Below are 26,581 nucleotides of genomic sequence, written 5' to 3'. Positions count from 1 at the left end.
TATTCTTTCACTAACTTTATGATTTCATGAGTGACCTTGGCATGTTCTCTATCAAGAGTTCACAATTTAGGTGGGTAAGGTGATGTAGTTTGGTAGATTTATTATAATAAACATTGACATTTATATAAGGAACCTGACTTCCTTAGTAGCGGAAAAGGTGATCATTTGCACAAGCTTTTAATTCCATGAAATAGAAAACTACTCCATATGACTCACAGAAAAAAGTTTCAAAACTTGTTGCACCATCACCTATACAGTAGTCTTCAATGACCCTTTCCAGGAACCTAAAAGAACACAGTCTTCTGGTCTAGAGCTGGTCAACAGATCAACAGGTACAATAAACATCATTTTCCAACAACATAGCACCTTGCACAGTCTTAATCACTAGCAGCATCAAACAGCAATATTAATCCACAAAAAATTCAACATTTTACAGAGTAGCCTGCATCCAGGAATCCATGATGGAGCTGAGTATAAAGTGCCTCTAAGAAGGGAATGTGTATTTGTCACCCTCATACATACATCTTGCACTCATTTAGATTTGGTTAAATCAAGAAGATCCCTGAGTTATAGATTAAAGCAGGCTTTTCAACTAAATTACAAATAAATAGATAGTAAAATCATTGTCACTGAAGGTAATTGTTAAACTTGATTGAAAGCTTCAAAAACACCACAAAAGGTCAGTAGCTGTAAAGGACAAAAACAAGCCATAAAAATTCAGAAGATTGTCACCAAGAACTCTGTGTCTACATCAAATTTTTAACTGTAATCTGTGAAGCAAAAGGATTTTGCCTCTGAATTAAATATAGTGCATACTCCGCATCTGTCTTGCTCTTCTGGCTTCTAATTTAAACAGCCTGCCTCTCTCTTTAGCAGCTAGTTCTGCTTCTTGTTTCTCTTCTTTCTTCCTCCTCAGCCAGCTGTGGAGAGACAAAGAGGATCAGAAGTACTGGCAGTTGTAATTTCTAGTTTTACATCATTCAAAGGAGTTTTGGCCCCCACTTAACTGGAGCCCACCCTGTCTTGTAGGGTGAAGTTGGGTGTCATGGCTGAGACAGTCTAAAAGCCTGCCACACCCAAACACAGGAAGCACTACTTTCCCACCCCAATTCCCCTGCTTCTGCACCCACCTTTACCTCCCCTATTTTGTTAGACTGGTTTAACTTTATGCTTATTTCATGGACTGAATAAACCCAAGCTTGCTCCAGAACACACAACAAATGTTTGAGGAGAAGATCCTTTTTTTAGCAAAAGCAATTCACTCTTTTTAGCTCAGGTTCTGACAAATAATTTCACAGCAGTGAACAAACAATATCAAGGCATTGATGGATTTTTGCTGAGGTGTAAGTTTAAAAGGGCATATTCATGAAAAAAAATCCTCCAAAACAATGAGGACCTCAGCAGCAAAGATGTACCATAAGATAGCTACAGTTTTGAGATGATACACTACAAAAGTTGCAAATGTGGTCCCTTAGGAATGACCCTACTCACTCTCTAAAAGCTCTGTCGCATTCCTCTGCCCTTGGTACAAAGGCCACTTCCTCAGTTTGGCGTCTCAAAAATTCTATCCGTTTTTCTTTCATATATTGTTGGTGCTTTTTTTTAAGCCATAACCTGTAGGCTTCTTCTGGATCCCTGTTCACATCCTAGTTAATAAAAGACATGCATATACAAGGGTTATCAGTAAATGACCTTTATAATAATCACATTATATTAGTTGTTTTTGTATTCTGCTGGCATCTCCCATCCATGAAACATACTTTATAAACACACTAGAGCATATGCTAATCTGGCATAGAATATATATATGAGCAAGCATTCAAAGCACTATGTTTAAAAAAGTACTTATTTAGCTTTTGAAGCCCATCACTTTAAGGCAGAAGAACTTTAGAACAGCATCTGAATCCCCAGGTTTTTATCAGGTCATGTGCATTAACTGCTTGCTAACAAGTTTTGATGGTAAAGAACACACTCCAAAGAGTTTTCTGGCTGCTTGTTCACTGCAGGGCTCAATCAAGTCCTTCTTCTGGTATATGGGAGCACCACTGTATCGCCTGTGATTTTATAGTTAAGTTCATGTATGCTGCTTCTACATTGCAAGCCACTCTGCCAAGGAGATCAATCCTAAACCTGCAAGTCTAGCTCTTCACTGAAAACAATGTAACAAGAACACTCCCCATTGCTATAAATTTTCATACACTTAGCTAAGAACCCAGGTTGAGAATTTGGTTTTCCTATTTAACAAGAGCACTGTAGATCCCAGTTCCACAGTAGGGTGACCTTACTTTCATCCTCAGCTCTTCCAGCTGCTTTGCACGACGAATTCGCTTTTCTTCTTTTAGCTGTACTTTCTTCTTCTGTAACCAAGCTTTATAAACTATTTCATTCTCTCTTCTCCTCATTTCTTCTAGTTCCCTTTTCCTGTCTTCTTCCTTAAGTGGAAGGAAAACCAAATAAACTTAGTTTTTAAGAGAATTATCTTAATTTGCAAAGACTGTTGCAGGCAAGAAATAAGCCATTTGAATTACATGAGAGACACACTAAAATACAGATGAAACAGGAATACTCAAAGACTGCATCACAGCTGACACTGCATTTAGGAAGAAATTGCTTGGAGCACTTCTGTGGCTTGTGATATATTCAGACACTTTCAGTCAAATCCTTCTTGTGATTACCTCCATTTCCATGACACCTCTTGACTCACAGACATTTAAATAGAATCAGGTGAAAATTCTTAAATTTAAGTTTGCCCAATATCCCTGGTTAGCTTAGAATCATTTTATGTGGATACATTTTAAAAATAAATGCAGCTCTCAGGCTTGATGGACCCCTAAACCCTAAAGGATATTTAACAACATCTTTAACAACATTTAACAATATGGATTGCGGGCACTACCTCATAATAAAGGACCTTTCTTTTGACTTGAAGTTACAATGTATTTACTTAAGGAGTATTAATAGCTTCAGGCTTTTTTCAAGTGTACAAAATGAGCTGATATTTACAAAAATGAGAAAGGTATCACTTACTAATTACATTTTAGCTAATTAGAAGTATTTACAAAGAGTAGTAAAAGTTTCAATTAATGCTTAAGAAAGCTGACATTTTTTACCAGGATTTACTCTCTCTGACACAAAAACTACTTACTTATTTCAATACTTAGAGAAATCTAATTTGCTTGCAAATAGGTGATGTTCCTCCCACCTACACACAACTTTCAGATATCCTCCAAACTTACCATTTCTAATTTACTGGAATGAAAGAAACTCCACCAAAATTAAGCAGATGGATTCTAGTAATGTCAAGAAATGTTTCATGCCTGTGAAATCCATCACAGAATGGAAGAATTCCATTCCAGAATGAAGAAATAAGGTAACACATCCTTACCTTTCTATAACTAAGCCAACAAAAGAAGAAATTTAGCACACACTGTTAGGAAAATAACCTTCCTTCCCCTCACTACCCTACCCTCCACTTTAAATACATATATCATGGTTTCATGAGATGTAGTCTTGTGTGCAAAAAGAAAACACTTCAATTGCTCATCAGATTTCATTCCCCTCATTACTAAGCTGAGCTTCAGCAACCTTATCAAATAAAGCAGGCTAGAGCTCTTTCCACAAATAGAAAGTAACCTTGGGAGCTACTTAGCCAGCTTAATTAGTACATCATGGCACAGAAAAATGGCAGATGCTTCATGCTTCTTTTATACAGCAACACACACAGCAAGCTACCTTTTTGTAACTGTATCATCATAATGCAAAAAGAAGAAAAATATCAACATTTTTTAACTCTCTGGTAAAGATTTCTGAAGTCCCCATTACAGCTGTTGGAGGCTCTCTATTAAATGTAAGGGGTTTTTTTTCTGTGTGAGGAGCTGAGAAATAATTAAAAGGGTTCCTACAGTCACTCTGCTGTGTAAACATTATATTATGACTGAACACTCTTCCATATAATTGCCAAATCCATACTTCTTTAGTACCCAAATGCGCCCCGGCCTTACTATGGTTAATGTAAACTTCCTGCACTGCAATATAATGTGTGCAGATGTGACACCACATGTTACATTCCATAAACTATGGGACTGTAACAGAACCTAGGTAGAGAGAGTCAAGAAGCAAAAGCAGTAAGAAAAGTGTAACAGAAGAAGGCCTATTTATGAAGGATATATTAAATAAATACTTAATTTCTCCTCTGAGCAAGGCATGATCCTATACCACTCTGGGAAAGGAACTTTGAGAGATTCTATACAAACCCCAGAGAATGATTGTTATTATTGTTGTTGATGTTATTATTACTACTACAACTATTATTGCTGCCTCTTTTATCAAGGAAGAATGGAGTAAATACCCTAAGCACATGGTCTTTGTGAAGCAGAGGAATAGGATGGTCACTGTGATTTACTTTTCTCTATACATTTACCTCTCTCCTCAGTATTTCATTCCTTATTTCTATCTGCTTCCTTAGTTCTTTTTGTTTGGGAGTAAGAGTGTAAGTGGAGGTTTTCGTGGCTGTGTTTGCAGACTCAGTCTTCTGTTTTCCCAGGTCTTTTGCACCATTCGAAGCAGGATCTGGAGGTTGCTTAGAGTCAGATGGAGGTGAAGGGTCAGTGAGGAGTGAAGATTTTGGAGCTGTACGTTGAGTTTCAATATCTGAAAAAGAAACACTTATTGGGGGCAAAATGCCCTGGCTTTCAATATCACATAAACTTAAGAGTTCAAACTTTCCATCTTTTTCCACTAGGACTTTACCACCTGTCATTTCCTCATCTGAGCCAGTACCTTCTGAAAGTGTGTGTTTCTGTCCTGTGTCATCAGAAATATGCAGCTGAGACAGCCCAATTGAAACATCATCTCCTCTTGCAAGGTCAGCATCTTTTGGAGGAGGAACTTTTATATCCATCTCATCCTTAAATTTTAATTTCCTTTCTCTGTTTTGATCCACAGGAGTCTGATTTTCCAGGTTTTTGTTGGCTTCTTCAATCTTTTCCAAGACATAACGCTTCATATCTTCATCCTCTTCCAGTTCTTGCTCATTTTCCAGCTTACATTCCTGGATAAAGCTTTCTCTCTCATCAGATTCATGGCCCTTTTGTTCAATATTTGCCTCAGGAAAATATTTTTCATTAGCATATATCATTTTCACATTTACATCTGCCTCTGAAAGCTGATCTAGACTTTCTTCCACTTCCTCATTGTCTTCCTGAGAGCTGTACGCAGCTTTATGAATTTGTGCTTCAACATCCTCTTCCTTTTTTCCAGGATTCTAAAAAAGTAAAAATAAACTAGTCTCTTCTTTCAACAAAAGAACAAAAGTTATCAAAGAAAGAGAAAAAGACAGTGAGAGAGAAGAGCAGTAAACTACCTGCTCTCTAAACCAGGCTGTCAATTAGTGCATGTCATAACTAACTGCTTTTTTGGCACTAACAAGTCTCTTAATTTTCTTCACTTTCACATTCACACACAGTTTAACTAACCAGTGAAATGATTAGTGACAGCACCAAACCACAATGAGTGTTGCACAAACACTTAAAGGAACTCAGAAGTACTTTTGAAAAAAACATATCATTTTTAATGAATGCTGAAATTTCTGCTTTACAGATATTATAACCGAACTAACCAGTTTGCTGAAATGTTTTTCACTGTAATTCCAAATAATCTTCCTTGTCAAAATTCAGTGAATGCACCTGCACATTTCAAGCAATACTGAATTTGTGCCTAAGATTCCAAATATTACTCAATTTTGTCTTCTAAATAACACAACTAGCATTTAATGTAACAAATACCTTTTTTTCACCAAGGTTTTGTTTCTCTTCTTCGTCAGTTAGGCATTCCAGGTCTTTTTCAAAATCATCCTCATATTCTGTATTTTCTGTTACATCACCCATATCTGCTCGATCTTCCTTTTCAGTTATTTTGGTGATGTGTTAGAATAATACTATAAAAAAGAGAGGGAATAAAATGTTTTCAAACTCTAGTGACACACAAATACTGATATCTCTCATGACACTCACATCAAACTTGTGAGCAGTATTAATACAAGCATGTTAGACAGTGCCACAGCACCTCAGGACTAAGGATCACCAATGGCTCATAAACATGAATGGTTTTGGCCTTTCCAGCCCTGGCTACTGGGAAAAGGTTTGAGTTAAAGCAAATCAAGGTGATTTAATGTCTCTGACAGACCTTAATCTAGAACTCATGATCTTTTAACAGTTAGTCTTGTGCTTGGACAAAGAGACCACTATTTTGTGTTAGCTTGAAGTGCGACAAACTTCTTGCTTGTATCTTACCTTGTTTGTATCTTACCTTGTTTAAATACACTGTAACTTTAAACACTCATTAACCTGTTAATCAGGCTGGATATAGTCATGCTCATGATAAAACTGAAGATGACCCACTATAAGGACTGAATCTTTAAAAAAATATTTGTACTGCATAGCACACAGGTGCCACCAGCTCCTGAAGGTTTGCTTAAATGCCAGTGCTTGGTGCTCCAGGCTGACTGCCTGCTGTCCCTCTGCTCAGCTCACTCAGTACAAGGCATCAAAGACACAAAAGTTTAAAGATGTGGACACACTCACGAGCCTAGAGAGCTGATTCTGCTGTGTATAGCTTTAACCCCTCTTCAGTCCTTCAGTAATTTATTTCTTTTTACAAAAGCAGCGCAGAAAAAGAAAACATCAAGTATTCAAAAGTTCCTGTTCTTTTTGTACCACCTGCTGTAGGCTGGAAGGTGCCACTTCCACATGTCTGTTGGAGGGTTAATCTGTGTCATTTTCAATAGACTAAAGATCATGATTGTTGTGGCAGGACAAGGAGTAATGGACACAAATTGAAAGAGGGGAAATTTAGGTATATTAGGATGAAATTCTTTGCTAGTTTGGTGGTAAGGCACTGGAACAGGTTTCCCAGGGAGATTGCAGATGCCCCATTTCTGAAAGTCTGCAAGACCAGGTTGGATGGTGCTTTGAGCAACCTGTTCTAGTGGAAGGTGTCTCTGCCCATGGCAAGGAGGTCACAATTTGATGCTCTTTAAGGTCCATTCCAGCCCCTTAACATTTTATGATACGGCAAGACAATATGGGATGTAAGAGAGAGCTCTGACTCTGGATGGCCCTAGAACAGCAACACAGCTCTTGCTGTGTGACCATCCTGCCCCTCCAGACAAGAATCACAGCATCAAGAAGGGCTGTCTTTCAAATCCATTTACACATTTTGTAAAAACGCCTTCATGCAGCAGATGTTGCTTAAATTCTCCCAAGCTTTTGTTTTGAGTTCTGATGAACATCTCTGAATTCTCAGTTATTTGTTCTCAGGAACACCAGCTCTGCTTCTTAGAACTCAGTATTTCATGCTGGAAAAGAGTGATGTTCTTTTAAGCCTCAAAACTTAGGCAAGATTTGTCTTAGAGTGGTAATAAAGTTGGGCATTTTTTGCTGCAAAATTGTTTGTACAGAAACTTTTAAAAGCTCTTCATTTTCTTTGAAAAGAAAATTTTCATTTTCAAGAAAGTCTGGCAGTTTTTTCACTTCTTCTTAGCTACCACTTGCCACCAGAATCACTCTCACACTAGATTTCTCAGAATATGAATTTTTAGAGCTTGTTTAGACTATTGTCTTGGCTCTCCACACCTTATCTATTTCCCTAGTGTTTTTCCTGCACCACCTCATATGACATGTAATGACTTTTGCTGGGAAATGCCCCTTTCTTCACAAATATCCTTGGTTTGGGTGATGATGTACCCGGCATCTTAATGGAGATTACTTTTCTCTAGTGCATATTCAGCACAAAAGAACCATTTCATTATGTGATTTCATTATTATGGTAAAGAGATACAAAAGCTGCACAGAGGAATTTTGCCCTTAGAAAAAACATGTTCACATCTGTGGCACCCAATACAAACACATCTAACACGCTCTTTAATTCATTTAGGTTAAGTGTAATAATGGGGACCAGCATAAAAATCAACTTCTTCTGTTGTAAGATAAAGTAGCCATGGCTAAAGAGAGAATTTACAATTCAACAACTTGTTTAATAGAATCATAGAATGTTAAGGGGTTGGAAAGGACCTTAACATCATCTAGTCCCAACTCCCCCTGCCATGGGCAGGAACACCTCCTGCTAGCCCAGGTAGCTCAAAGCCCCATCCAGCCTGACCTTGAACACTTTCAAAGATTGGGGCATCCATCATCTCCCCGGGCAATCTGTTCCAGTGTCTCATCACCTTCACAGTAAAGAATTTCTTCCTTATATCTAACCTAAGCTCCCCCTCTAACAGTGTGTACGCATTTCCCCTTGTCCTGTCACTGCAGTTCCTGACAGGGAATCCCTCTCCAGCTTCCCTATGGTCCCCTTCAGATCCTGGAAGGTTGTGATGAGGTTTCCACACACCTTCCTCTTCTCCAGGCTGAACAGCCCCAACCTTCTCAGCCTGTCTCCGTAGGGGAGGTGCTTTACCAACCTCATGGTCCCCTCTGCACTTGCTCCAACAGTTCCATGTCCTTCTTATACCGGGGGCACCAGAAAATCCTGAATCAGCTCTTATTCTATTTTGGATATTATGAAGTAAAGTGATTCAGCATTAAGAGGAACAGAAAGTATTCAGAAAATCTCACATCTTCATTTTCACCTGCTCCTGTTCTACTTAGGGTGTGTCTGTGGGGGGTGCGCGCTGTCACCATTTGTTCTGCACGGATTAGTAACGCGGTTACACCCGGGCACAGTGACAACAAAAGGCGGCTTTCCGTCGCTTCGTCCTTCTGCACTAAAACACGCACACATACACAGACCCACGAACCCGAACCCCACCGGGGAACATCCTCACCAGAATTCCCTGCTCCCCTGGGACACGCCGAGCCCCGCCGCTCCCTGCCGGGGACGAGGAGGTGCCGCCACCGGGCGTCGCGGTTGCCGTGACAGCGGTGGGGCCGCCCCGTCCGCCAGCGCCGGTCAGTGACACGGTGGCTCCCGAGGGACAAACGCCGCCTCCCGAGGGACAAACACCGCTTTCCGAGGGACAAACACCGCCTCCCGAGGGACAAACGCCGCCTCTCGCAGGGCCCTGGCTCCCGTGGGCCGCACCGCCCCGTTGCCATGGAGACGGGCCTCGGCGGCAGGGCCCCCCTCGCTGCCCCCTTTTCCGTGTGGCACAATTCCATCCAACGCCTGGAAACTGTCGGGAAGCAGAGCGCTGAGGGCAGCGGGGGCACACACACCCCACCAGGAAAGCGGCAACCCGCTCTCCCTGTCCAGCCGAAAGCCCTTCTTTGATGCTCTTAAATTATGTACTCAATCCTCAGCAGGCAGCCTCGCTTCGCGTGTTGTATTATTCATCATGATCCGGCTGGTAATGAGCGATCGGATCAGCCCAAGAGCCAGCAGTGTCAGGATTTGGGCTTTTGTTAATAACAAAATCATAGAATTGTTTGGGTTGGAACAGGATCTTGAAACTCTTAACCCCCTTGCCGTGGGCAGGGACACCTTCCAGTAGACCAGGCTGCTCAGAGCCCCATCCAGCCTGGCCTTGAACACCTCCAGGGATGGGGCATCCGCAGTTTCTCTGGACAACCTGTTCCAGTGTCTCACCACTAAAGAAGACAGCACTGAATCTCCAGAGACACACCTCTCTGTGTTAACCACACACTGCTCCTTGAACATGGAATGAGAAAAACAAACAAATAAACCAGGAAAATGCCCTGAATTAATTCCCATCTGGAAAAAAAAACCAACAGACAAAAACAAAAAGACAGGCCAAAAAACCCCACCCTGATTTACCTGTGGGGCCAGAGGGGGCTGGCAGAAAGAGAAGGCTCAGACTCCTCAGTGGAACTGGAGGGAGGTGGCAGATTGCAGTCTCCTCTAGGGACAACCAAACCCCCCACAGGCAGTGAATGCTGTGCCCCTGAGGCCAGCAGGTCCCCCAAGAGCTGTGTGACCACCAGACTCCCCACTGAGCACACACAGAGCTCACTGCAAGGGCGAGCAGCTGCCAGCAGCCGTTCAGAGCGATAAAGTTCACTCAGCATCACAAGACACTTCTCAGCACGGCATTTTGGGGGGATGACCCTCCTCAGCCCTTCCACCAGCTTGGGCTGCAGTAGCAGAGGCCCCTCTGGGGGAAAAGAGGGAGAGAGTGAGGGAAGGAGTTCTCCTCAGTGGCAGCACTGACATGGTGCCCATCACACTGTCCCTCACATGGCCATGGCCCCAAGTTTTGAATACACTGGCCTGGGAAAGTGAAAGATGACGTCTACAAGGCCACACACCTCAGAGGGAAGCACTTCCCCTGTACTAAAGGGTTAATGCTAATGAAAGAAAATACAAGCAGAAGACAGCCACGAAGCCAGAGCTTTGATAACTCTCAGAGTAACTCAAGTAGGGTCAGTCTTTCACTCAAAGTCACATGGGACAGAAAAGCTGAACCCCTTCAAGGTGGGGCGCATGAGTTCTCTAAAGACATCTGTCATCATAGGCCACATGCTATAGGAGGAGAATGGACTCCATGACCTCAGGGTTTCTGCTCATCCTACACCATACAGTGAAAAAGAAAACCAGGTTTTGACATTGGCTCTAGTGGGCTGTAAGGGCTCCCTTACACTTAGCAGAGATAATGCTCAGTTACCTGCTTGGCAATGGTTCCTGCTGTACCTGGTGAAAATTCAACCACCCGGGGCATGCAGTTATCCCACCCTTCAGGGCAATATGCTGAATTTCTGATTTTCCACATTTCGACAAGTTCATAGCAGACTAAAATACAGGGAACTGGATACAATACCAAGGCTTTTTTCTCTGCTTTTATTGTAAGACTATCCTTCATCTTAAAAGCCAGCGCTGTCCTTTTCATTAGCAAGAGATACTTTATGTGACTAATCACAAATCAGGGTGATAAAGGCAAGGGTTAGACCCCATTGTTGGAATGTCAAGCTGTAATGTTTGGTAATAATAACTTAATGATAACTTAATGATTTACGGTCAATCAAAATTCATCTATGCATCCATTAACCCACATGTCATTAAATGTAGGTTTTCAGATGTTCCCATATGTGAGGAAGATGCAGAGCATGGTTATGAAAAATGCAACGAAACCAACAGAAAAGCAGTGCAGATCTCCAAGGACAGACCCCGACATGTTGGCTGCTGTTTTCCATGTCACTAATGCATCAGACACTGTGTTCAGGGAACAGATTCACGTACAGTGTGTTTCACAGACAAAGGCTGCGTAACACCTCCAGTGCAATATTAAACAAGCACCTTAACACCTTTTTTATGTAGTGTAGGAAACAGTTTACACTGTCAAAAGCCACTGGGAACAGGGTTCAGAGTATCCAGTCTCCTGCCCCTCCACAGCCAAAACCCCTCTTTCCTTCCCACTACTTGGCTATGATCACACTGATAGAGAAGAAAACACAACCGGTTCCACACAGAGCCCTTCCCTTTCCCTGAGAGCGCTGCCAGAGCAGCCAGCTCCGTCACACACGCACACAGCCTCAGCAGGGGTTGAGTGTAACCCTGTAATCCTGCCTTGCCCTGGCAGCCTCTCACAGCCCCTGCTAGCCCAGGGGGACAGCAGTGGGTGCTGCTCCTGAAACAGCAGCCTCTGGCAGCTCTGCCTATTCCTTGCTTTTTGGACAGAACAAGCCCAGCACCCTGTCTCTCACTGTAGCAGTGATGCCAGGAACTACACCTCATCCTCCCAGCATCATAGCAAGCCCAGCGCAGGACAGAGATTCATTTGTAACACTCACCTGCAGGAGTCCCCAGCGTCAACTGGAACAAAGAAACAGTCACAGCACCCCAGACAGACAGGCGTGTGTAGCGTTTATCTCATCTCCGCCAAACCGCACTGCGTGCTCAATCTCCAACGCAGAAATTCTGCTCCTTCACAGCAGCTCTGTGCCCCTTTCAGCTCTCTCAGCTGTACACGATGTGGCAGGATGCGATTGGAGGAGCAAGGATTGCCACAGTTCACATGGATTCGCTTCACTTGCAGGAGAGAGCAGCCTTTCACCAGCACCAGAGGAGAATCACTTGAACCCACCTAAGGGAAATGCTATACCTGTATGACCTACTAATATTCCTGACATGCACAAGCAGAGATTTTAATCCCCTACACTGTTAAGAAACTCATCCCTCCACAGCTGACCCTGTATTCACCCAGGGAAGGCAGATGAATGAAATTCAGAACCTGCCAACAGTCCTGTCCTTCAGCAATAAAACTCAGCAACAAAGCTCTGAAGGAAGCATGTGTAAGAAAACCTCCCTTCCTCCTTTCCTCCCCAGAACACTCATTTTCTCTTGTTTTTGGTGCTGTGCAGAGGGCTTGTTGGGCTACTACCCAACACAAACCACTGTACCCTCCAGCCTAGCCTGTATTACGAGGTACAAGCCATGTCTTCTAGAAACACAGCACAGGAGAGTCTTATAAGGCAGGAAGTGCCAGGATGGCGAGCTTGAGGCCTTAAAGGAAAAATGCTGTAATTTTGTAATTAGGTCAATGTAAGTAGAAAAGTCCTGCATGGCAAACCTGCTTTCCCCCTCACTGTAACCCCCAGCTAGACCAGAGCATCCTGGGCTACCCTGCACTGGTGAGTGATGATCTCCCTCACCAGACCAGTCTGCACTGCAATTAGAGTGGTGCTTCTGGACTGCTCAGCACTTAAGAATCCCCAATACAAGACACTTGCACAGTTACACAAACTCACACAAGCCCACCAGCAACTATCAACTTCTTGAAGTCTTGCTTCTTTTTGTATGTTTTGTTCTAAATTGTTTTTCTCTTTGTTACAAAGATGCTCAGAACAACCTACAGCAGCAATGCTGTGGATTAGCAGGATATCAAAATAGAAAAAAAAGCACTGACCACTGTCCTAGTTTAGGGCAAATTAGGGAGGAAAACTCCAAATGGGGATTTCCCCAGGGAAATGCCCCTCCTCACTTTCTGGTCCAGGAAAAGAAAAAAAAAAAAATTCTTTGGAGAGAAGTGGAAAAAGCTGTTTATTTAACAGAAATTGAGTAATATTAAATAATAATAAAACCTCTTGCTGTTCGATGGGATGGCAAGTCTAGGAAGAAAAGCCCTTTTCATGTGGTGAACGGCTCGCTCAGTTTCTTATCAGTCCCTCCGGCACTGGAAAGTGCCAAGGCCCAGGCCCCAGTGGGCCACAGGCGTGAGCTCCCGGGGTTTGGCTGGGTATTCAGTCCAGAGCAGGCTTGCACAGATCCAGGAAAAAAGGGAAAAACAAAGGTCCAGGGAACTCCTCTGCCTCAGCTAGCTAAAACTAACTAAAAGCCAGAGAGAAGCTCTGTCCTGCTGTCTGTCCGTGCTGCAGACACCACAGTCCAGGAGCGAGATGTGTGGGAGTGATGTTTTTCTTTAACACAAACTGCAGCTTCTTCTACCCCCTCTCTTGCTCTCAGAGCCAGTCTTAAAGGTGCAGAACTTAATATATAACATAAACCAGACGATTGGGGATACCAGTATCATAAAGTCACCCCAGGACAACCACACAGGATATCTCAGAGTATTTTTATTTAACAAAAATAGCTGTTTAATTAGAAACCAACAATGTCCACATGGTTACAGATTTTCATAAGAATCATTGTTAACTCTGCATACAGCTCCCATCAGGCTCTATAATCACCTCATCACCACAGCAACAGCACAGCTCAGAACCTGAACAACATCCAGGTGTGGCTTCCATTGTGGGCCTGAAGACATACACAACGTAGCAAGCTTTTCTATTGCTACAGTTTCATTACTTTGGTACAAAAATCACTGATATTGCTCTAAGTCATTAGTTAATTTGTGACTTGCATTTAAAATAACCGGGCTCTTCCCCATCAAAGATTTGATATCTGTATTTGAAGTATGATTAAAACTGAGCTGCTGCTTTTGGTCACTTGACAGGAGTGCTGTACACCCACTCCCCCTGCCTTGCTCCAACTGCCATCAGACCAAGGAACTCAAAGGACAGACTATCCTTGTCCCAGGATAGCTCATCAGCTAGTATTTCATGGCTTCAGATATTATTTTTTAAAAGAAAAAAAAAAAACTATAGAGAAAGGAATATATACATGGGTGGCTTCAAGTTTCCATTTCAGGATAAGGCAGTTAAGGCTACATGTGTAAATGCCAGTGCAGCTGAGCCCCTCTTTAGGGGGCTGATTCAGGAGGCAGCCTGCAGAAAGAAAAGCTTTGGCAAGTGGGCTCCCCTGAGCAGCCGGCCTGGAAGGGCTCCCTGGATCCCAGGATCCCATGCCAAACACATTAATCACACACCTTGTGTGGTAAAGGCTGAGGCTCACAGAAAGTGATGAGAAATGTCCCAGCCAGGGGAAAAACACCTTCCCAGCCCCTATACTGTGAAGTCTCCATGACACTAAAAGCAGGTGATGAACCAAAGCTGCTTCTTCAGCTGAAAGAAGAAAGAAGCTCTAACGAACACAAAGAGAGAAGGCACAGAGGGAAAGGGTGCATTGCACCTTCTCCTTTGCCAGCTCCCCTGTACACTCAAACTCACCACAACCTGCACAGCAACAGTCACACTCCATAGGCATTTGCTGCTGTGCTGGTCATGCTGCCTGAGTATCCAGGTACCCAAGCCCAGGACAAGTCTGTGCAACTCCTCCTTAGTGTTGAAGCAATTTGGAAAAGATAAATTATTTTAAAAATCAGGTTTGAGGCAAGTCCCAAATTGCTTAAACTGGGCAAAACAAAAGACTTGCCCACTCTAAACATTCATTGTTCTGCTTATGTGGAAAGAAGAGGTAGAACTAGTGGACAGAGATCCATCAGAAGCATAAAGGCATTTTAAAATATGGGTGGAAAAATGACAGACCATAAATCATCATTTTCCAAAGCCTCAGGCAGTCATTCTGCTAACTACCATAATTGAAAGTGTCAATTTAATCACCACAGTCACAATTGTCTAAGGGCACAAAGAATACCTTAAAATCCTGTGAGTTACCTTCTTTCTCAGTGCTATACTAACATACACCACCCCCTGAAACAGTCTAGCCCGTGGGTTGTGAGGCAATGACTCCTGTAATCACAGGAACCTGCAGCCCTAAGGGACAGAGGCAAAGCTATCCAAGGGTTCCTTGGATTAGCATTTTGCCTACTTCAACTCCCTCTAAGTGTCCCCTCCAGTTACAGTCCCATGAGCACAGGCCTTTGTGGCACAAGTAGTGCTGCTGACAGCCCTTCCACCAGTGCCACAGATTCCCCAGGACAGTTATGTTTTTGGGTAAGCACCATGATCAGCCAAGGTAAACCTCTGGCAGCAGGGATGACAGACAGGAACAGGAGAAACAGTACAAGCTCCTCAAGGAAGCATGTGCCTATGCAGAAATGTACGTGTACCAGTCCTCAAAACAGAGCATCCAGCATCACAGGGCAGCTTCAGAGAGAGCCACACTGCAGAGCACAGCCCTCAGGCCACCTCCTGTCCCTGGCCTGAGGCTCTCCACAGAGAGGTCTGTTAGTGTGCCCTCATTTCGGCCCTGTAGCAGCACCTCATGATAGAGAGCAGCAGTTGACCAGACAATCACAAAACTGCCTGCAGATGGACAGTGTTAGACTAAAACCTCCCAAGGTTCTCATTCTCTGAGAAAATTTACTGTTCTTTGCTGCACATCCCATACATGCAACAGAAGAACAAAAGGCATTTTAGAAAGAAGATATTTGTTCTTACTTACGTAAGAGCTAATACATTCACCTTCTAAAATGTGCTACTAATATAGTATAAATATGGATCATATACCATTAAGGTGACTGCCTTGGGAAGAAAAGGCAGAGATTAAAAACAGACCTATTTCTTCATATGTAGTCACCAAGAGCCTTTGCTTGGTGGACTACTGGCTTTCAGGAGATCTGCTTTGCACCTGCTCTTGTCTTCTGTAAACTCTCACAATATTGCAGATGCCGCTGACCAAGAACACCAGTGAGATGGCCGCAAAGTAAGAGGCGTAAATCATGAACTGCAGACAAGATGAAAAGAAAAGAAGAAAGTGGTTAAACGAAGCAGTTACCAGATTTATAGGAATGTTAATAAAATAAATGAGTTCCCTTCCACTTCTAAAATATCAGGAATCAGCGGATATTTCTCTGTCAAATCCTTGACCCAGAAACAGGTAGCTGAGAAGCTTTAGAGCTTGGTTTATCTTCCTCCCTTCCCAACCTCCCATCAAGAAAGGTAAGAGCATCTATCATACCTGGGTGAAGATGTCCAAGCCAAGCCCACTGGCATCCACAACAATAACAGTGAGCAGAGTCTGAAGTGCTAAGGCAATGAAAGTATTGACCCCAAACACCAGGGCATACCGCTCCACACTGAGATTTGTGGCAATCTGGAACCTGGAAAGAAAGGGATGACCAGAAACATAAGGGGAAAAGCAGGGGAATGCATGAACGGCTGGAACGTTTTTTCTGGACAGAATGACTCTGCAACCTGAGGAGTTACACTGACTGGTTTAGTATTTTTCACAGCTAAATCACTTTGCATGGATAGTGTCCTTTTCTAAACAGAATCATGATGGACTAATTTAGAAGCTACAAGAGACCCATAGACACATGCAACACCTTTTTTTAAAAACAAACAAACAACCCACCACTTAGGGAGGTCTGTGGGTTTCAGTGTTACTGAAGCAGCCCTGCTGTCTGGTGTAAAAGGTCTTGTCCTGTGGAGAAGATGCAATGCACTCTGACCCCAGAGAGCTGCTGCCAATCTCAAAGTTTCAGTCTGTGGCTGTGTGGTCCATAACCTTTTGCATCCTTCTAAGCAGAACTCCCTTTGCAGTTGCCGGTTTCAGCATCACCCCTCTTGTGCTTGAGCTGTCTTGGAGTGATTTTATGGTTCAAAACCAGCTATGCTTTCATCCCCAAAGTGACAAATAAAACTGAAGTAATTTTCCTACAGGTTAGGGGAAGCTGTGCTTCAACCCAGTCAAAGAATTATCATTTCCTCATCTGTTAACACTTCACTCCAGCCACATTTATGAAAAACATTCCCCTAGCAATCAGCACTAGCTAATATTTAGAAGTAGTCACTTCAGAGTCACAAGACTTAAGCTTGGGCACACTGCCAGCCAAATATATCCCCATGCCTCAGTTTCCAACCTGAATCAAAACACAAATCCTTGCAACAGACTCTTGTTACACAGAGTAATGCACTGCTTGCACACCAGCTGTAACCTTGAGAGCAGTTTAGGTTACAGAGATACTCACGTTGCTATTGTGATTAGCATCATGTAGATAATTCTGAAGATGACATAAGATGCATAGCACACCCAGATGTTACGAACAGTGTCCATGACATACACAGCAGCAGCAATAAGAAAGGAGAACAGGGCAAGTGCCACTTCACCCCACATTGCCCAGGATGTTTTTATGTGACCCACAACAACAACTGCAACAGCTCCTGTGAGGGGAAGGAAAACATAAATCTTAGTAATTACAGTTGGAGCAATTTGGAGATGGTACATTGGGAGCTCTATACCCCTAACAGCCAAACATGAATGAAGTGGAGTACACAAATGGGAACACCTCAGCAGCTCTCCTTCCTGACCCCTCCCTCACCTGAAACCCTGCTGTAAACTCCCATTTACTTCTACAGGAACAGGAAAAAAATTACACAGATCAATGCTGACTGCCTTTAAAGTCTCCTTGCTGTCTCCAGAAGCCTGACAGCCCCAGGCCTCAGATCACTTCTACTCAGTCCTCTGTGCTTGACTGTGGCAGTGCTGTCAATAATTGGGCAATTTCTGTTGAGAAATGCAAACCTGGTTCTCAAAAGCACTCACCCAATTATTTAGTGATGCTGTAGCAGAGGGTAGGAGGGATAAAGACACTACTCACTTCAATGCACAGCTGTTAGAGCTCTCTCCCAGGAAGCAGAAAAACCTACATTTACTGTCTTCTCTACACTGGGCTGTAACAGTAAGACAAGGAGTCCAAATCCACATCTCCTGGGATGCAGCCTAATCACAGGGTATAACCATGCACTACTGATTGTGCAAGAACAATCCTTTACAACCCAGAGAGGTTTGTAACTCTGGCTGGATTTTATGAAGAGGGGATGGGGATAAAAGACAAATCATAGGACAGGAAAGCATGTGGTGTTTCCTGCAATTCAACGAGCAGACAAGGTGTGTTTCATGCACTATCATGGCTGCAGCTACTGAGAAGCCTAAATACATATGACATTAATAGAAAATTCCCATTCCAAGTAGGCCTTGTTCTGCAAACAAGCCAAATAGCAACCAACAGCATAATGGCTGTACACAGCAAACCAGACAAACAGCATACTGACAAAGGGAGGTTTACAGGACATCTCTGAAAAACAGGATTGTGTTCAGCAGCAGACAACTGCACAGAAGTGCTACAGTGCAGTATCTAAGCTCTTTGTAGCTCTTAGCTGGCTTGCTGTCTTAGAAAACCTTCAAGAACACCAAGACTCCTTATGTACCACCAGTTTGCACAAGCCTTCAATCCTGTCAGACCTTCCATCAATCTTGCAGACTGGTGAAGAAGGGCACTATGCCAAGGGAAAGGATTTATTTTCCCCTACTAAAGTCTTCTTGGTGCCTGCTGTGACATGACATAACATCTTGTTCTTTGAAAGTCTGGCTCCCCAAGTAGCAAAACTCTGAGATGCAATAAGAAGCTAAGTCCTAGAGCACTCTTCCTACTGTCTCAGCAATTCTGAAATTTGGTAATAGACACAAGGATCTCATGGAAATTCACGAAGTTGTACTCTCCCTATGTGCTAAGGTTGCATCAACCTGACACCAAATTAATATATTCAATCTCTTCAGTGAGACACATTCAACTGATCCACTGGTTTCACAACCCAACCTGATAAAGGATTGCCACACTCCAAAGAAGGTGCAGGGATACAGCCTAACAGTGAGCTGCTCTCCCTAGAAGGAATACTACTTCTCTTTCCCAGGACAGGGAAAGCTTAATGAGTCACCATGCCAACTTAAACCCTTCTGCAGGGCAGGGGTGGCAACAGCACCTTAGGCAAAGGCTGTCAAACGTTGCTCCTAACTGAGCACAGAATGACTGAAAGCAATGAAAATGGCAAATCAGATCTGGGATGCAGCAGGAGAGGTATTTCTAGCACAGGGAGAAGAGGGAACAGCATGTTCTTCTGTAAGTCTGAGGCCTCACTGAATAAAGTTGAATGCAATTCTGATTATCCACCTTCAAAAAGAATCAGCTCAAACCAGGTTTGGTGCAAAGACAGGCTAGTAAGGAAGAGAACAAAAAACTTAACTTTACCAAAGAACTAGAAAAACCTGGCTTGTCTGGCCCAGAGCAAAGATTTTGTGCTAAAATACAACCTTAGCATGACAGAGATAAATAAACATCTCATTAATAAATTCAAACTGGAAATCAGAAGTTAGAGCATTTGCACTAGCACCTAGGAAGTCAGGTCAGTGCATGCTCATTCTTAACAGATGTTAGGACTTCCAGTCCTGTCACACACTTCAAGCTTTTAGTTGTGACTATTAATTCATTAAACTTTGCTTCTTTCAAGCAATTAATCTCTATCAACTGGAAGGATTCTCTCTTTTGAGTAGTTCAGACTAATTTACCTGAAAACATCACCCAAAATGATTCAACTATTTATAAAAATACTTGAGGAAAAAAATAAAAATGGGAAACTAAAATCTTCAGTCTTACAAGAGTTTAGGTCCATTCTTCACAGGCCTTTTAAAAAGGGACCTTATTATCAAAGATGTTCATGATAAGGTCTGAAGAATACTCTTCCTGCCTTGTTTTTTAGTTTTTAAATTGTGCTGCTATTAGGCCACATTATGGGTCTTATTTTCTTTGATATCAATTCTTTTCCTTCTGGGACAAAGGTAGAATGGTAGAGGAAGCCAATCCAAACAAGAGATAAGAGCCACAGGTTCACGGGAGAGTGGAGAAACAGTGTATGAGAGCGGAGAAACAGTGTATGAGAGCAAGCTATTTAAGGGCAGGTTTAGCACACCAAGAACTGAATAGACAAAGTTATCAAGTTGCCAGCAGTTTCAAACCCAACTAACAGTGGGTTGTGGACCAGCTTTTAGAACTATAAACCAGCCACAGCTTCCAACTGAACTTCAAGCAGAGGCTGACCACGCCCAAGGAAGCACTAATAATTTGCTTGTGTACCTTGGTTTCTTTTGCCCCCAGTAGGTGAGGTCCACAGCAGATGATGGAACAATGACTCCATCAAAGAAAAGGGAAATGCTGTAGCAACATCTGTAAGGGTATGTTAGCTATTTTAAAAAGGTATTGTCCTAGTTCTGGTAATGAAACAGTATTAAACAACTTAATAAACAAATGCTTGTGTTGACTGACCTACCTGTCCATTTCAAGTCAACCAACTCCTTTCATCTTAATAGCTTCTGCTCCTTACAGTGCTGAAATGACTAAACATGGCTCACTGCATGCTGTGTGTACAGGAAACCTTCACAGGCTCCAGGAGGAAAACCTAACAGGACCCCATGTCTGCCTCTGAGTGGCTAAAATATAACCCCACTGTCATGGTGACAGCCAAGAACACACACTCAGCCACATGCCTGGAACCTTCTGCCAAGTATTTCAGAATGCAGATTGACTTGGGAGGTTCCTCTAAACACCTACGTACTGGATTACAAGAATCAGGGCTGCTTCAGCAACTAACTCACACGGAGCACCCTACCTGTGCATGTCAGGGAAGACTCACCCCAGATTCCAGGGTTGACCTCTCCTGCATGCTTGGGGGAATGCATGGCACTTCCAAATCATGCTCTAGTGACCTTGAGGGAAGCAAGACATTTCTCAGAGCAGAGCAGAAGCTAAGCCAGAAGCTTACCCAGGAGCGTCGAGGCCGCCTCCACAGCACCATTGTAGATGTCTGCGCTGTGAGAAGGCAGCACCATCTCCCACAGGCCCTGAGCATAGTTGATGACCTGAAAGTAGCCACAGGTGGACAGTGCCCACCACACGGACCAGCAGAGCATGGTCCTGGAGGAGTAGCACTGCAGGAAGTCCCGCCAGAGATCTTTGAGCACCTTTACGATGTCTACTTTCTGCATCTGCATAGATTGGAGAAGGAAGGGGAGAGAAATGTTAAGTCTTTGTCTATGAATACTTCACACTGCTCCACAAAACTGCCCCTTTCAGGTGAGTGACAAGACCATTCTTGGTCACAAACCTCACAGAGTAATGAATACAAAGCTTTCCCATCCCTCTGTGCCAAACAGGGCTGTATCCTTACACGCAGAGGAAGGGTTCAGTCCCAAGCACCCCTTCATCTCTGGCTCTCCCCAGCAGAGAGCAGGGACTGCCACATGTTATGTGAGCAACTGAAGGATACCAGAGAAGAAACACCAGAGAACAGGACACAATATCCACTTTGACAAGACAGGATCAGAAACCAGACATTAACATCATAAAGGCAAAAAGTATCACTGACACTTTTAAGTCCTGATTCAAATTCAACCAAATTTTGTAGCACAGAGAACTTTATCTGTCCCCAAAAAGTTGATTTTCTTTAGAACAGGCATTGGGAGTTTATAAATACTCAAAGAAGCAATCTCATTACCACACACTCTACCCCTGAATGCTTCAAGGTGAGAGATGTCACCTGGGGATCTAAACGGAAACAGAAGCTACTTCCACCAGACACTGCAGTTGCAAATAGCAGCTCCTGCACATACAAGTGACTGACAAATTGCATGAGATAAAAAATGAAGCTTTCCACTCCAAATATTTCTAGAAAGAGCATGAAAGGGGGAAGACTCCTAAAAATAATTGCAAATAGATCAATTCTAGCAACAATCAAAATTGCTTTCTATATATACTGTTACAGTCCTGTTCTTTACCATTTTATATCAACAGCAGCGGAAGAAAAGAGCATGTCTTCACTTTGTAGACAAAAGTTCCTGGTTACATTTGCTGCATGCACACATGTACAAACATAGTATAGACTCTGTAGGGCAAGACCCTTCTAGGCTGAGTAGGAGGAGCAGTTACTTCATTCGAGACTGGGCAGAACCCCAAGGCCCACCCAGCACCTCAGGCCCCTGTGAACTTGGATTCCCTGCAGGGAAACACAGCATTGTCACAGGACTGAGCTATTGCACATTGTGCAGTCACACGTCCAGTTTCAGAGTGGTTTCCAGACAGCAGCAGCAACTTTGAGCTCCTGGCATTATGCCCTTTCCCTGGGGGAATCATGCAGTGTGTGCCTGGGAAAGACTATATTCCATGAGCAATAAAACTCATTTCAAAGTTTCTACTAAAGTTTCTACTAAAACCCCAAAAGTTTCTCCTACTCCCTCAAGCATCACTGATTTCTAAGCATCTTTATCAAACACCCCACAGTCCCACCGGGGCTTTGCCAATGGCGTAACTCTAGCTCTGCATGTGGATACCGTTCCTCCAAAACACAACAGAACTTGTGGGAAGAGGTGAGCTTGTGGCAATGTGACTTTGACACAACTCCCACACGGATGATTTCACACGAAGCTCAAGTTTAGGTGCAGGAAAACAAGAGAAGGGAACAGTCACACACAATGCCAAAACTGATTTGGCTGTTCAGCCCCAAGCACGTGTCTGATAAGGCAGAAAGGTCCACTTGCCCTGCCTGTGCCTCTTCAGTACAATTATTCCTACAGCCATCCATGTTTGTGAAATATGGTTGCTGTTACCTCAGTAAGAAGGACAATCATCACACTCCAGTGCTTCTCAGCCTTCAGCCCCTGGTGTAAGTGACCTCTGCTGAGTTAGGCAGGTGTGCTTGCTCCTTTTCTAAACTTTTCTGCACTACTTTGGTACTACATGTACTCTCACAGGAGAGGAGTAAGGTAAACAAAAGGGACAGATAAGTTATATGTTTATGGTATAGAATTTGTCTTAACAAATACCCTTCAGCAAGCAAGCATAACTCGAGTAGAAATATCCTTGCTCACACAAGATCGTGCTGGATGGGGCAGGATTAAGTCCCTGGAATGTTAATACCTTTAATTCTCAGCTGTAGCTGGAAAAGCAGAAAGCAGCCCTGGATGCTGCCTCCCCCAGCTAACTCTGGCATACTTGCTAAGAAATACCCACTGCTGACTAATCCAGCAGCTGCGCTTACCTTCTGGCTTGTCCTCAGAACCAGCACGGCCTCCTTCTGTCCTCTCCCCAGGGCCTTGAATCCCCCTGCCAGGAATCTCCACATCTTTGCATTCCCTGGAGCAGTGTGGACAGCAGGGACCTGCCCAGCAGGCAACTACACACTCACACTGGTCCTCAAAACTGAAGGCTGCTCACCCACGGTAGGACACAGCACGTCCCTCCACCAAGCAAGGGTCCCTGCACTTGTTTCCATACAAATAACTTTGCCAAGTTATGCAGCCCACAAAAGCCACATGTCACCTTGACATTCTCAGGGGCTGCATTAAACAGATATTATGCAGATGTGCTTCCTGCAATTTATCCACATTCTGCCTTTCTACAACTAATCAATGTCTGCTTCCAAGTGCACTCAAGAACTACTGCAGTTTCTTTCCTAGACCAGCTTCCTTCCAGGATCATATGATAAACCCCAATTATTACACAGCATATCTTGCACAACAGTTAGAATAACAGTGCCAAAATGCGAGTGCAAGAAGAATTATCTTTTTTTCTGCAAGTCACTGGGTGCATCCAGGAGCACACACAGAGTTCAGACACATGCTCAATGTTTAGTGTCCCAGAGATGTCCCTTGCTTTCTACTGTTGGATGGCAATCTGATGGCCCAGAGCATTCAAACTGCAGCCGTGTGAAACATAAAGAGCAATTTCAGAAAAACTAAGGAGCAGCCTACCACGCTCAAACAGCAAAAGGATGCCAGTAATAATTCCCCCCCCCCCCCGTGCCATAAATAAGGAAGTGGAACAAGTAAAGGGATACTTTTTTGCTGTTAGATATTACATCTCTACTGCTACATACGTATATGCATGTGTTACAGCCACATCAGAATGGCATCTTCTACTCAGTTAAACCCAGGGCATAACTCACCCGTTTCTCTGCTGAATGACCCTCCCCATTTAAGGGAACTTTTGTCTCATCCTCCCAGCCAGGTGCCCTCTGCACATCGGGATGATCCTGAACAGCCGCTCCGTTTTTACAGTCCATGACCTTCATTTCACAACTAAGCCGCTGACTTGTGAGGTGGTGAAAGAAAAGGCTTTTTTGTGGCATGGGCAGGAACCACGCTGTGCCAAAGGCAATGGATATGCTGGTTAAGGAGATAACGTTCAAGCTGAAGAGGGACCATCCCGCCACTGACACAAGGACCTGCCCGGACACCGAGCCCACTGTATAGCCCACCAGGGTGGCACTTCGGCAGTAGCTGGTGACCTTCTGGTACAGATTGATATCGACGACGCTGTAGATGTAGGAATAATAGGCAATGTCGGTGGCAGTCCCCATGCCGTAGAAGAACTCAAGGAACTGGATGGCCCGCAGCCCCTGGGCGTAGAGCAGCATGAACCAGGTGACGATGAGGCTCAGGCCCTGCAGCAGGACCACGGGCTTGTACCGCAGGTAGTCCGTGGCCAGGAACACGGGGAAGAGCAGCGCCAGGTAGGAGTAAGTCCACACCGGGAAAATCTCGTTGAACACCTGCGGAAGGGAAAAGACAGCGGTGACCGCCAGCACCCGCGTATTGCCAACAAAGCACAGACAGACAGACACACAGCCCCCGGGGGGGCTGTGGGGGGAAGAAGGCACACGGGGACGCGGTACCTGGGTCTCGGAGAGGTTCTTGTACGGCCCCAGCAAGTACCGGGTGAGGAAAGGCTCCGACGGCCGCACGCTGCAGAAGAAGCCGTAGGCACAGAGCAGCGCCGTGGGCAGCGCCCAGCAGCAGGCGCCGCCGTCGGCAGCCCGGGCGGAGCGCCGCGCCGGCTGCCGCCCGTGCGAGTCCGCCATACCGGGCCGGGCCGGGCCAAGGTCGGGCCGGGCCGGGGCCGGAGGCGCTCCCGGGGCCCGAGGCGCCGGTGCGGCCGCGTCCCCGTCACCTCCCGGGAGGCGGCTCCGGCCGCGGCCAGCGGAGCTGCGCCCCACGCTGATTGGCCGGCGCGCGGGAGGCGGGGCCCCGGACCGCGCTCGGATTGGGCAAGGCCGCCCTCGTGGGCGGGGCCAGCAGCCGCGCTGGCGGGAGAGGCGGGGCAGGGCGGGAGCCCCGCGGGTCGGTCGTGCCCGGAGCTCCTCCTCCCCCCGTTCCTCCGGGAGCAGGTACGAGCCTTCTCTGGAAACCCGTCAGCACAGAGATCCCTGCCCGCTGTGCTGTGCTCCTCCGGGCTTTCATGGCCCAGACTCGTTCGGCCGCTGAGCCCTGCCGCTTTCTTCTCTTTCGCGAGATAAGAGCATGGATCATGTCTGTGGTTTAATAAAGCAGCGCCTTGTGGTCCATCCGGAAGAAATATTAGACAAGCGGGAAAATAAAACTATTACATTTGAAGTCATTATCTAAGTTTTTGCCCAGTACTACTGTTCCTGGAGGTTTGCCAATTCTCTGAACTATTTGCTATTTTTCTTCTCAATCTATTCCTTTCTGTCTACTTGATTTACCTTTCCCTTTGCTCCACTCCCTTGATCTCCACGGCACTGCTTCCATTCCTAGGGCTTCCTACTTTATACCTACAGTTTGTTCTCCACACTGACTGATGTCAGAGAGAATTCACACCAGGGGTCAGGCCTCCCACCTGTGCAATTACATATCCTGCCTCCTAGGCATCTGGATATACAGAGTTGGGTGGGAAAGAACAAGTTCTTCTCAGCCCCAGAATAGATCCCTTGTAGAGCAGGATTTTATTACTATCTATTACTATTATATATTTATTACTATTTTATTACTGTTATTAGTGTAATCATACCTTAGTAAACATAGCTACAAAGAGGATTTGGGCTGTAAGATTACTCAGCTGTCTGTCAAACACAGCTAAATATTTTGGTCTTGATCATCTGGTATCAGTGGTTTGCTGCTTTCTGGCTGTCTTCTAGGTCTAGCAAAATTTCTATTTTTCTCCACATTCTCCTCTGTAGGAAACCTGTAAGGTTTATTAGGGAAAAATAAAATAAATTATTGCCATTTCACTTGGCTTGAAGCAAAAGTCTACATAAAAAGAATCGGTTCCTGTTAATATTGGCATCCATTTCAGCCACAGGCAAGGAACGGCTGATCTTTTCAAACAGCATGGTTAGAGTGAAATGAGCTGAAACAACGAGTGATAAAAGCGTTGCCAGGGGTTCCCTCTCACTTAGCAGCACCTCTGTCCCGCTGGCATGTGGCCCAGGAACAGGTAATAAAGGGATATGGGCTGTTAGCAAGGTGTGGTGCACCCTCTGATCAGTCGGGGCCATCACGTCGTGCCGAGAAAGGACAGGAGGAAAGAACAAAACCTTGGAGTTCTTGGTGTGCCCTGCCTGGAGGCAACAGTTCCCACAACTTCCAGGCTGCTCACAGGATCTCATGGACGGCCTTGGTCTTTTCCAAAACAACAATCCTTAGAGTTGTGCCACTGGAGCTCAAGTGCTGTTTCCAGCAGATTAGAACAAATTACATCAGT

General features: G+C 44.4%; 2 protein-coding genes across 3 annotated transcripts; both read right to left on the bottom strand.

Annotated features, from left to right (window-relative positions):
- Window positions 1–163: 163 nt before the first annotated feature.
- On the bottom strand, window positions 164–12,037 carry CCDC181 (coiled-coil domain containing 181). Of its 2 annotated transcripts, none has more exons than XM_058837891.1 (6): window positions 11,745–12,037; window positions 5,784–5,935; window positions 4,421–5,263; window positions 2,286–2,432; window positions 1,492–1,646; window positions 164–920 (listed from the first exon to the last, which is right to left on the bottom strand). In XM_058837891.1, the coding sequence occupies exons 2-6, from the start codon at window positions 5,883–5,885 to the stop codon at window positions 800–802; spliced, it is 1,368 nt and encodes a 455-aa protein (XP_058693874.1). In that variant the 5' UTR covers window positions 5,886–5,935; window positions 11,745–12,037; the 3' UTR covers window positions 164–799. The 2 variants fall into 2 exon arrangements, with proteins under 2 accessions (XP_058693874.1, XP_058693883.1); XM_058837900.1 differs by lacking the exon at window positions 11,745–12,037 and adding an exon at window positions 6,578–8,816.
- Window positions 12,038–14,039: 2,002 nt separating this feature from the next.
- On the bottom strand, window positions 14,040–25,498 carry SLC19A2 (solute carrier family 19 member 2). Its single transcript, XM_058837877.1, has 6 exons — window positions 24,756–25,498; window positions 24,027–24,632; window positions 20,850–21,072; window positions 17,225–17,417; window positions 16,213–16,354; window positions 14,040–15,978 (listed from the first exon to the last, which is right to left on the bottom strand). The coding sequence occupies exons 1-6, from the start codon at window positions 24,939–24,941 to the stop codon at window positions 15,853–15,855; spliced, it is 1,476 nt and encodes a 491-aa protein (XP_058693860.1). The 5' UTR covers window positions 24,942–25,498; the 3' UTR covers window positions 14,040–15,852.
- Window positions 25,499–26,581: the final 1,083 nt, after the last annotated feature.

The sequence above is a fragment of the Poecile atricapillus genome, chromosome 1, assembly GCF_030490865.1.
Source record: "Poecile atricapillus isolate bPoeAtr1 chromosome 1, bPoeAtr1.hap1, whole genome shotgun sequence".
NCBI classification, from domain to species: Eukaryota; Metazoa; Chordata; class Aves; order Passeriformes; family Paridae; genus Poecile; species Poecile atricapillus.
Note: the sequence above shows the minus strand (reverse complement) of the source record. Positions and strands in the feature narration are given on the sequence as shown.

What these genes read in the sequence shown, in the direction of transcription:
- CCDC181 (XM_058837891.1), bottom strand. Translation starts at nt 5,885, where the DNA reads ATGGGTGATGTAACAGAAAATACAGAATATGAGGATGATTTTGAAAAA. An exon ending in AAAACCTTGGTGAAAAAAAG is followed by an intron (nt 5,264 to 5,783) that starts GTATTTGTTACA and finishes TTACTTTTTTAG; the next exon opens with AATCCTGGAAAAAAGGAAGA. An exon ending in TGGAAGAGCTGAGGATGAAA is followed by an intron (nt 1,647 to 2,285) that starts GTAAGGTCACCC and finishes TTTATTAACTAG; the next exon opens with GATGTGAACAGGGATCCAGA.
- SLC19A2 (XM_058837877.1), bottom strand. Translation starts at nt 24,941, where the DNA reads ATGGCGGACTCGCACGGGCGGCAGCCGGCGCGGCGCTCCGCCCGGGCT. An exon ending in GGCGGCCTCGACGCTCCTGG is followed by an intron (nt 17,418 to 20,849) that starts GTAAGCTTCTGG and finishes TTCCCCTCACAG; the next exon opens with GAGCTGTTGCAGTTGTTGTT. An exon ending in ATGCTAATCACAATAGCAAC is followed by an intron (nt 16,355 to 17,224) that starts GTGAGTATCTCT and finishes CTTTCTTTCCAG; the next exon opens with GTTCCAGATTGCCACAAATC.